This window comes from Corapipo altera, unplaced genomic scaffold (genome assembly GCF_003945725.1).
Source record: "Corapipo altera isolate COAL_440 unplaced genomic scaffold, ASM394572v1 22, whole genome shotgun sequence".
NCBI classification, from domain to species: Eukaryota; Metazoa; Chordata; class Aves; order Passeriformes; family Pipridae; genus Corapipo; species Corapipo altera.
Genome location: NW_020884886.1, coordinates 8107411 through 8119482, shown reverse-complemented (window position 1 = coordinate 8119482; position 12072 = coordinate 8107411). Strand labels below are relative to the sequence as shown.

General features: G+C 34.1%; 1 protein-coding gene across 11 annotated transcripts in view; it reads right to left on the bottom strand.

Moving 5' to 3' along the window:
* The window catches only part of SLIT2 (slit guidance ligand 2), a 265788-nt gene that overhangs the window by 20242 nt on the left and 233474 nt on the right, over positions 1-12072 (bottom strand). For 7 of the 11 annotated variants that reach the window (XM_027642801.1, XM_027642793.1, XM_027642803.1 and 4 more), the window contains 5 exons: positions 11219-11245; positions 3364-3457; positions 1377-1514; positions 1037-1277; positions 567-697 (listed from right to left, as the gene is read on the bottom strand). In XM_027642801.1, the coding sequence (XP_027498602.1) occupies positions 567-697; positions 1037-1277; positions 1377-1514; positions 3364-3457; positions 11219-11245 (631 nt within the window). The remainder of the gene's footprint in view (positions 1-566; positions 698-1036; positions 1278-1376; positions 1515-3363; positions 3458-11218; positions 11246-12072) is intronic. The other 4 variants (XM_027642798.1, XM_027642796.1, XM_027642799.1 and 1 more) reach the window with 1 other exon arrangement.

Here is a 12072-nt window from a genome sequence, read left to right as displayed (position 1 = left end):
AGCCAGAGAAATTGACTTAAAAATTGACCCTGAAAAATCATGCTGCAGAAGCAGCTGTGGATTCTGTTTCTTAATGACTTTGGAAGCAAAACCCATTTCTTTTTCAAGGGTACTGCCTTTTTTCAGAATCAAATTTTCACTTTTCAGTTGCCAGGGAAAAGTCCCACATTATAGGACTGCCTAACACAGAAGAGAAGCCTCCATTTAATTTCTGCTTATGCAGTAGAGTTCTTCATTTTACCTGGTACATTAGGAAATCATTTGTCAGTTACACATGGAAAAAATTTCACTTCTACATGTGAGCTTGACACAAATGTATAAATATTCTGCTGGAGGCTAACTCTTCTCAGTTTTAATGCATCAACTAATATATTATCTTTCTGATGTATCTGCACTAGAGTTATTTTGCCAAGCCAATTCACCTCTTTTGGCAAGAGGTTTTGAGCATCTAACAATACATTCATTTGCATACATTTCTTTTAAACATCTGTTAAAAGATGTGACTTTGACAAAAGGAATTAATACAGCTTTTGTTTCAGTTAGAAATTTCTTTCATCCAGGTTCACCTGTAAATAGCAGAGGCTGGATATGATCCTGTGTCATAACTGACCCTCACTCTACCCCGGTACAGCTCTACTGCTATATGATCTTTATCGCCTTTGTAGAGCAGGATCCCACTGTCTTCATCCGTCGCAATCTAGTTAAAAGAAAGAAACTCTTAGAAAGAACTAAAAAATAAATATTAAATTGAAATGCAGTATTAAGAGAATCTCTGAATTTACTGCCATAGTCTATTACTTCATTAAAAAATTCTCTCTTGATGGACAACCTGACAAAATTCTTTCTCTTCCTATCCAAAAGCCCATCTACTTCACTTGGAAAATAAAGTTATTGCATTGACTTTTGTAAATTTTTAGCCCTAACTGTGAAAAGCTCTGTAAGTGAGCCATTGACAACTTTGGGTAGTTTTCCACCTCATGAAGAATCATTTACTTTCTTTTCCAGAAAAGAGAATCTACAACACAAGCAATCTTACCTGTAGCGTAATATTGGTTTGGGGGCGTATCTTAGCTGAAGGGATTTGCAGATAGGATTCTTTGTTGATGAAGTTTATACTAATCAATTTTTCACATTTCTCACCCTGGTAGCCTGATAAACACTGACAGATTGGTTCACTTTCTTTTATGATACACTGGGCTCCATTTTGACACTCATAATTATCACAAGGGCTGGTGCGAGGTAGAACCATTGGTGGTGAAAACTCACAAAACAAGCCACTAAATGAAAACAGAAGAAAAATATCAGTATTTCCAAGAAAAAAACCCCTAATTTGACAGAAAACATACATGTTTCTACTATCTTCAGATCCTTCTCACCTGTATCCTTCTGGACAAATACATGTATATCCATTAACTGCATCAGTACACTGAGCTCCATTTTTACATTTGTTGTCCTGGCAGTCATCAAAGTCAATATCACAATGCTCACCTACATATCCTGGTGTGCAATCACATCTGTAAAACAGGAAATCAAACTGGATAGCACAGTGCCTTTTAAAGATACGCTATGCTTATGACAAAGATAAGGAACTACTGAATTTTTTAAAGCTCAAGAAAGAAAAGGTATTACTGTGACTTTGTGTGTAAAGACTATGTAGCTTAATCCCATTAGTATATAGGAAATCTACATGTGTAATGAACAGAGGTTTGCTGGTTAAACATATTTACGGACCTGCCATTACACTGAAGAATTGTGGTTTAAATCCAGAGAGCCCTCATGAATAATTTTGACAGTATTTACGAACAATGCAGAATGTTACAGGATGTTGTACATGGCTGCAAACACTAAACATAATAAATACGTTTAGTCGGTGAAACAGAGACAGAGAATCCAGGGCTTGTATTGTACTGATGGTTATTTTCTTTGTCAATTGAACAGCTCTAAATGGATCAATGGTCCATTTATACTGTTTGGAGGTTACGCATAATTTTCTTTCCCTTGAAGTTCCATACTGCAAATAGCTTCCTGGTTAGTGAACTAACAGAAGTCTCAAAATGCATCATCTTCCCTTCCTGAACCCCCACTGAACTAGAAACTAGAAACAGCATATCCTCAAGACTGTATGTAATGTTTTTTGTTTGTTGGTTTTTTTTTTTTTTTTCCAAAGTGCAACTGTCATTGCTAATGCTAGTGGCATTTCTTCAGGGAATCAGCATATAGTAGACTGAGTGAATGCCCACAACTCTGTGAAAAAGTAATGGAAAATATTACAAATCTATGTATACACGATCTTTTTTTTTTTTTTAATTAAGATGTTTTTAATTGATTTCATTAGATCTTGTGATTCCCTCCTTGGTGTTATTTCTGTATCTAAAACTTGCAAGACTAATTTTAAACAGCTGTGTAACTTTAAATTTAGTACTTAAAAAAAATATGTCTCATATTTATTAAACAACATAAATGAATAAGAAAAGTGAAAAAAGAATATAAAGCATGCGATTAAAAAGCTGACTGAGATACATTCTTGAAGTTTACTGCATGTACTATTTTCTGATGTAAAATCTCAGACAGGAAAAGCAAAGATTAATGAACTAGGAGTAAAGTATTAGATGCTTAACTAGGTTTATGAAAGTGACGTGAAGAAAATAACCATATAGAAATCCAAAAAGTTTTCTATTTTCCAGCTGAAAGCTATTAACTTAATTTCATGTTCAATTGAATATTTAATACATTTTATATTTTTTGCATATTTTAAATAAAATATAGTTTTGTAAGTAGTAGGAACGATTATAATCTGATTTTAGCACAAAAGCAGGCTGTGCATAAAAGAGGTACTTGTGAGAACAATTGAAAACTGTAGGTTTCCTATGTTTTTTAACTTAAAGCCTATTACAACAACTTTAACTTGTGTATACTAATTAATTCTGGTAAGGATATGGTGTAATTAAAGATTAGTTTTCCTGGGAATGGACTTCTGTAGTTTATATCTTCCAGTGTGCCTTCCTAATAATCCCTTTCACAATCACTTCTCTAAAAGCAGTATAATTATTCCACTTCAATTAAATGCAATTATTTTCCTGCTGCCCAAGCTCCTAAAAGGACCATCATATAGACTATCCTATTTAAAATCTGTTTGGAATTAGAACCGGTAAGGATCAGTGAAATTCAGTAAAACATACTTAAGATAATAATGTAGTTCTATATGAAAAAAATGGCCTGTTCTGCCATGATGCTTAATAATAACCAAAATTAGTACTTCGGGAGCAGAACTTGCTTCCACTAAAACACAAGGAAAGGAAGCTAAGCAGGATAGAAAAATATGAATTTCGATTCAGTTAGACTCTAACAATATTTCAGACTTACTTGTATCCTTTGGGTGTCAAGATACACTTTGAATCATGTTGGCAAGGATTCAGGTTTTGAGCACAGAAATCTAGTTTCTCCTCACACAGTTCACCTGAAATACAATGTATGTTGTCAATTCAGTGAAAACATCACAGTTAGCTGAAAATAGCAGTCTCTATTTTAAAAGAAACGGCTACAACTTCTTTTGCAAACAGTGAAATATGCATGCTTCTTGATATAGTAATAAATATCTTTGTAATAAATACTAATAAATAAATAGTAACACAGATATAATAACAATAAATAAAAATATACCTGATAACTCATTTATAAAACATATCAATTTCAATATCAATCATCTATCCATGAATACAAATGATAATTTTGTCAAAATATATTTTTTTATTTACAATATTTATCTAGCTCTGCTGTATAGTAAAATAGTAGTAGTGATTGAAAGTCTTCTTGCTAGAACAAAAAAGCCATCAAAATGCTTTTCTCTTACTTATTTTTAAGCACATTACACACAGAAATACCCAGATTTGCATTATCGCTATAATTAATGTATTACCTGAAAAAAACCTGTTAATATCACTGCATGTCAATAAAATTCCAATTATCCCAAAATGAAAACTTGTTTTCTACTTTTCGTTAAATTTTTTGCATTTGTTAATGTACCATAATTATCTATAATCTGTTCTGTGAAAAGAAAAGAAAAAAATATCTATGTCAAATGTCTACCCTTTCCTGCTGACAGAAGCAGTGGCTCTAATTTTCAACATGGGCTGTATAATCTCTAAAATATTTTAATATGGTTAAAAATTATTTTATTTGTTACTTTATGACAAGGAAACACTTACAGGTTTGTAAACAGATCAACAATGTCTTGTTCCCTGACTAACTAATCAGATGATAGCATGGATAGTGCACTCGAAAAGTTTATCACTAGTTTGTAAGATAGATATACTTTTTTCAGCATCCATATGAAGAATATATGCATAATAAACATGTATAAACACTGTGCCTGCTGAATTCAGGGACTGACAGGTTCACCAGACTCTAAAACTATGGAAGAAGTAGGGTTGTCCCTCGTCCGTTTGTCCAGTAACAAGACATGAGCTAGCTAGCAAAGAGAACTGTACATCATAATGAGAAAGAAAAGAGCAGAAGAAAGCAGTAGGTGAGCAGATACTCTCACTGCTCAAACTGAACTTTCCTTCAAAGAGGCACAATATTTGGTATCCCTTAGTTTTACTTAGCTGAGCAGCAGTGGGTTGCTGGGCAAATAAATGAAAACTTAAAAAAGAGTTGAGGAACCGTCTATATTAAAGCAAGGATAGAGAAAAAGTCAAAACTGAACCAGGAGCAAAGACAGTTATGCTGGAAAAAAACACATTTGAAACATGTATGCTAAGTGTGATAAGGCGTGGGACCACTACATCTCCAAAAATGAGAAGGCAAGCCAAAAAGCAGCTAGACAAGTACTTTGCAGCCATCAAAAAGATCCAGACTGGTTCTACACAAAGATTTAAAAGTAAAATAAAATAAATTAATACCACATTCCTAACATGGAAGTAGTGCATTTTCCCTATAAACCAAATAAAGATTTAACACAAGAAAATGGCCTTCAAGCACAGCCCACTTAACAGCCTCGGGAAAACTGTCAGTAACAATGTGACTTAGTCAATACATGTAGGAAACTGAATACAGATCAAACACAGGACATGAGAATGACTAATACAAAGGATTACAATTCTATCCTCAAAGCCTCTTCAGGCTCTCAATAGAATTATTAGTCTGGAAATGTGCAACTGTTATGACTAGGTCAGTGCACAAAGAATCCTGAAATACCAGGGATTCTTTGCATCCCATGATATATCAAACCAAACCTGGTTCCCTTTCTCTTTACAAAGGGTTTTGTTCAAACAAATACGTACATAAGAGGTAGTAATTCTTCACCTAGCATTTATTCAATTTGTAGATCTTGTAATAGCTAAAATCTGTTTAAAGGTCAGCAGTGCTTAAGAGTGAGATATAAACATGGGAACAGAGAATTCAGATTTTAGGGATCATGGGAGTAGAATAAGCAAAAATTACTGTTCTTTAATTAATGTTTAATTAATGTTTTGTGCACATTCCTACGGTTTAGAAATGTATATACGTGCCTACATATATGTGTTTATATATGCATATTTATATGCACCTACACAAATATCTTATTATATACTCTATATTAAATTACATGCAGAACTGAAAAATATATGACACCCTAATTACAAATAATAAGAACATGGCTGTACAGTACTTACAAGACTCGGACAAAAACACCCACCTCTAAACATTCCCAAGATTAATTACTCTAACAGAATATCAGAGAATATCTGAAAGTGACACAATGAGTCTGTCTTCCAAATGCTGGAGGCTTGCTGTCTCTTATACATTCACAGTTTAAGTTCAGTGAAAAAAACCCAAAGTACCTAGAAAAAGAGTATTTAGGACTAGCATAATAGGAGCAAGCATTCTCACCATTGCTGTCAACTTCATTGAACTGATTTTGCTGGAGGATACTAATTGGGCCATGAGTTAGATTATTATTGCACAGATTTCTGATATTTCTTACATGGCAAACAGCTTTATTGGGTAGTGTCTAAGCCTCTCTATTTTTGTAAATCCTCCCCCAGGTACATACAAAATACAGGATTTCTTAATTAGAGTACCTTCCATTTTAATATTCATAGGTTGATGGCCCTAATATCCTCATAACTACACTGAAAGCTGAATGATCCCATGTGGGATGTCAGGGGCACTTGCAAAGTCCTAATTTCCCGCTCGGAGCTGTGAGTCCTATATAAGGATTGGAAATTTAAGTTTTAAACAGGTTTCCAGTTTTGAAAAATGTCCACTTCAAATCCTAAGATCAATGTTACACTTCCAGGCATATTGCAGCCAAACAGTTTGCAAACATCACCAGGTGTTTTGGGTATTACTGATAGACTTTGAACTGAGCACTCTGTAGAAAAGCACACAAAAGCAGGACTTTTTGTGCCGTGACAGCATAAAAAGAATGAAACTTTCCCCTTGCATTTGCAAATTGCATGCACTGTGAAATAAGTCAGAATCATATCATTGGAATTTCAGTTAAACAGTCTGTTAGGAAACAGGAAATAGGAATAAAGGAAAGAGCATGGTAAGCATCATGGTAAGCCATGTAGCAAAAGAATAATGTAAAAACCCCTATGAACATAAAAGTTAGCTTTACTTAAAGTACAAACTTTAATTATAAAAAAGGAGTAGCATTCATTGCAGACTTGTGCACAGAATCAGTCAAAAAAAACCCACAAAAAATTAAGGATAGAATCCAAACATGTACATCAGATACACCATTTCTGAATGAAGATATAAATACCAGAAGAACAAACCAAAATAACAGGAGTGAGAGGTCTTTTACTGCTAGTAGATAATACTAATAACTGGTAATATTAAAAACTGATAATAGATCTGTATTCTGAATGGAGCATTCCCATGACCAAAATAAAACTGTTTCTGGAAAAGTTAACAAAAAAGGTAAATAAAATATGTGACATGGAATCTGAACCACTGAAGAACATAGTTTCCTGGTAAACAAACATCTCCTTCAGTGTACTCAAAAAATGATATGTTATTCGGAATTTAACTAAGACAAGGTGAAAGGGAGAAATTAATTTGTTGAAATGAAAGAATAGTGATGAAAGTGAAACACTCATTGAAGGAAATATCAGATTTACTAAGTTAGGCTCCTTGACTTTACTGGAAGGAAATCTTAAAGAGGTTCCCTGATTTGGGAAACATAATACAATGTTTAAAGAACATACTTCAAAATAATCAGAAAAGATTGTGAAACAAATCTCTCAAATTCAAGGAATCTTGATGCTAGTGTGTGAGGACATTCTTTTATTCATCTAATAATATTGTAACTGAGGCTTCTGTAAGAGCTTGGCTACGTAATTAAGTTTTTGAAAGATGGGAACATTTCTGTATGTAGGAAAATTAGCAACAGACTAGTTTGTTTAAAAATAAATAGTGGATAAAGTGTCAAAAATCCTGTGAAAAGCTTCCAAAGCTTAATTAGAAGCAGGAATAACTCTTTTCATAAGACATCTTGCTTAATTAATTTAGGGAGTCTGGAGTCTGTTATGAAGTAGCATTGAAACCAGTGGAAGTCTGTGTGGTTGACACAGTCCAAATGAACACAACCCTCCAAACTCAAGACAAATATTTACTGAGATTTTGCAGCTAGATATGGAGTATGACGCAGACTTAAAGCCAGATGACACTATTAAATACTGATGATTAATTGGATGGAGTCCTTGATTAGCTAACCAAAGAGCTAAATTTGCTAGATTCACAAGTCAGTTTGTGTTTCCTCTGTATGTATTAATTCACTCATGACTTTACAAGATTATAAATCAGAAAAAAACCCCTTAATCATAGAATACTAGGTTGAAAGGGACTTCAAGGATCATCTCTTGGCAAAAGCACAGTCCAGACAAGACGGCCCAGCACCCTGTCCAGCTGAATCTTAAAAGTGTCTGATGTTGGAGAATCCACTACTTCCCTGGGGAGATTATTCCAATGGCTGTGTTCTGACTGTGAAAAATTTCCCTCTTGTGTCTAACTGGAATCTCCCCAAGAGTAACTTGTACCCATTACCACTCCCCTTTTCCACATGACTCCTTGTAAAAGAGGGAGTCTCCATCTTCCTTGTTGCTACCCTTTTAAATACTGGAACAGGGTGATAGGGTCTCCCCAAGCCTTTTTTAAGGCTGAACAGACCCTTAACTTCGGATTTTTCAATATACAGACATGTAGTACAACAAATAATGAGCAACAGGATACATAATGAGTAATGAGGTGAAAAAGGACTTACATTTCTGAATGAAGAGGAGAGCTCTAACAAAAATGGACATGGGCTTCTGAATATAATAGCACATTGCTAATTAGAGGTAAGCTTATGAAGAAATAGGTTTAAAATCACCCTTAAATCATTAGCAAAGGTGAATATGGTATTAGAACAAAAACTAGAGACAGAATGCAAAAGCAACAACGGTCAGATTTAATTATCAAAAATCAGGTTTTGGCTAGAAGACTTATTCACTGTTCCAAAGTCAAAATAACAAATATCTTTCACAGATTTACTGGTGTAATTGCCAGAATAGAAGGATTTTATATGTGTACTTCTACATCCGTTCCAGCTTCTGAGCTTGGTTGGGATATACTGTGAGTCAGCTTCTGTAGTGTTTATGTTTTATCAATTAGGTATTACTGTCTGACTCTTTGACTGGAAGTCTCTGTCTAATTACTTCTGACTCAAATAGCCAATAGAGCACAGAAATGGTTGGGAAATGTCAGTGTCACTTAACAAACTATATACAGAAAATTTCTGCAATTTTATGAAGTCTTGAGTTTGATGTACACTATACAACATAAATTATTTAAGGTGTCTTGAGCTCATTATTTAGAAAAGACAAATAAAAATATCTACTATATGAGAGACAAAGTTGCCTAAAATTAACAAAAGTTTACAGTCTCAGTAGGATGTGGTTTATAACCATAAAACTGAATAGTTTTTTTGGAATTTAATTTTAGAGTCAAATTGCTCGACTGTTCCTATCTTTCACCATTGTGTAAGTCTTTACAGCTATCCCCCATGCTTGTGGATCTCAGTGTAAGATGGGGCTTATTTATTTCAACAGTTCTAGTTGTTTTACATATGCTGCCTGGCGACAATAAAGAAATAGCAACCTTTAGGCAGGTAAGCTTTAAGACAATTAAGTAAACAAGGATGGGTCATAGACTAGAATGAGCAGTGATCAAACTAGTAGCAGGTAGCTCAGCTTGCCAAGGATATCATGTATATTTCCCCTTTATGAAAAGGTAGTAAAATTACTTTAAAACTTGAGCTTTTACTATAGAATAGTCATTTGAAGTATTTTAAGGTAGAGTTTTACAAGTGATGAAAAGCAAGAATAGCAAAGGTATTCCTTCATTCTACGAATCTGTATGTGTAGTTCTTACAAGAATGAGTATTATGATCCTAATTTGATGAAATAATTAAACTTTTTATCTAGTTTGACATAACATAATTTGATTTTGATTACTTGCATGCTTAAATTTTAGGAAGGTACTTATTTGATTATCAAGTGAACTGAAAGTAGTAATGTAACTCCTTTATTGCAGTGGTAAGAAGGCTGTGTCTAAGGCTTGCCTAAACTGAGCCAATTACTTAAAATTATCCTTCATTTTCCTATTACTATCACAGGTCTGGCATGATAAAACTGACTGATCCTCCAAGCACCTTCTAGACCATCAATGACTTTCATGTTCAGCTGGCAAGCCAATACAAGTATGTATTACATATACATCTGCTTAATTTTGGAGCTGAACTTAGTTCACATCCCCTGGGTGTTTGATAATTTGTTTGTAAGGATTTTGTTCTTTCTATAATCATTAATTTTAATATAATTCACACTTGTGTAATACACAAGAAAAACAGGAGGCTACTATTGCTGTCCAGATAATAATAAAATGCAAATATGGCAATATATCTAAATGGAATGCAGCTTTAAGCATGGAAAGCTTGTGGTTGGAATCACTTTCTGGAAATGTCTTGTACTCTGCATCAGTTACAGAGAAAATTTAGGCTCTGAGTTTAAGTTGTAAGAACTATTCATCGGAAATCAACATAGATGGTATAATTGCAGCCATGCTCAACATGTTATTTCATAGATAATGAACATATTTTTAATACTAATGAAGTATTACATTGCTTTCTAGACTGAAAAATATATTTATAAAATTAAATTAATGGCAAATACACTACAAAATGATTAATTTGCTTTTAAAACTAAATATGCAACTTCATAAATATGTTTTCATTGATTATGTTAGCTCTCAGATTGCTAAAATGATGAGACTGCACAGAAGATGGCTGAGGGAATGGCTCAAGTTGTGTCAGGGGAGGTTTAGGTTGGATATTAGAAAAAGATTTTGCACCCAGAGAGTGGCTGGGCACTGGAACAGGCTCCCCGGGGAAGTGCTAAGCACCACAGCCCCAAGCCTGACAGAGTTCAAGAAGCGTTTGGATGATACCCTCAGGCCCATGGTGTCACTCTTGGGGATGGTCCTGTGCAGGGTTAAGAGTTGGACTCAATGATCCTTGCGGGTCCCTTACAACTCTGGATATTCTGTGATTCTGTGTGATTTCTGTTAGTGCAATAGGTGCTAGGGAGAAACTTAAAAAAAAAAATCAAAAATCAGAAACATTAAAAGTTAGTGGGACAAATCTCTCCAGATTACTTTTCTTCTACCCTAGCCTCAGATTAATAAGGTAATTTCAATTTCTTTAGATACTTACAGCAAAAAAAGGCCACAGAAATGATGAGCAAAAAGATTGACATTTTATATTCTAGCATACCTTCTAGTACCAAAATCTAATGAAACACTTAAAGTGAAACAGCACTATAAAACAGAGAATACATAAGAATGGAACCAAGGGATTTTTTTAAGGTGAGAAAATAAATATTTCAGAAGGTCACAATGTAAATATTTTTGTTAGTCCTATCAGTGCTGCACAAATTTTTAATATATCTGAAAAAAGACAATGAATGTAGTATTAAATTACTCCTGCACAGCAATCTGCATCTTCAATGACATTCTTCTGACATGTATTCACAGCAAGAGCCAAGTGCCTAATTTGAGGATTTGCAGTGAGCTTTCTAAATTATGTCTATATACAATTTATTTGATCATTGGTAAGAACTGAAATCCATGCACCTTTAAGGAAAGGAAAGTGAGAAACCAAAGTAAGTGAAAATAGGCTTAAAAGACAACTGACCTTTTTCCACTTCATTCAGATTAGCAGCTTGCAGTGACAAAGACAGAAGAGACAAGAGACTTTTTACATTATAATACAACAGCATAGCACATTAAGCTAATGCACAACTATAGCAGCAGAGAGGTTGATATAGCAAAATGAAACAAGCTTCAAAGTCTCACCTAAAGCAGAGCAAAACAAATGGAAAGGTAAGAAGTACATGCTGCCAGTGGCATAAGAAAGATTTTACTTTTGGATCAGTTAGATCTGTGATCTAATGACTGATGACAATGAGCAAGAGAAATGATCATTTGTAACCTATAGAATGCACATAAAATGGCCTGAAGTTTATAGACTGAGGTTAAAATAAAGGAGATGGTAATGTTAAGAGAATAGAGAGATTAAAGAGTGCAGGACATAGTGAGGTATTTTAAATGTTTTTTAAAATTTAAAAAATTGTTGGTTTTTTTTTTTTCTCAAGGTTTGATCAGACATGAGAGTGCCTGTTGATTCCATCTGCTTACTGTTGTTTCACAGTTACAGTCTGTGATCTTGAGAAAGCTCATAGCATAGTGCAAATACCACTCTTTGTCTTTCCACCTGTAACTGTGGTGGCAGCTGAAAAACTTAACTGAGGCAGAGAAAAATGGACTCCCGATTCTCAAGCAACAACATAAGCTTTTTTAATTGCTTTTTTAAAAATCAACACTGCATAGTTAAGAAGTGTTGATTTTCAAGGGATTGTTAGAAGAGTCAAAAAGAGACTGTTAGGTTTTACACTGCAACATTCACTGCCCTCCATGTGAAAATAAAACTTTATATAATAATGATTCACATTTCATACCAGCAGGTTTAAGCTGACTTCTCCCTTACAC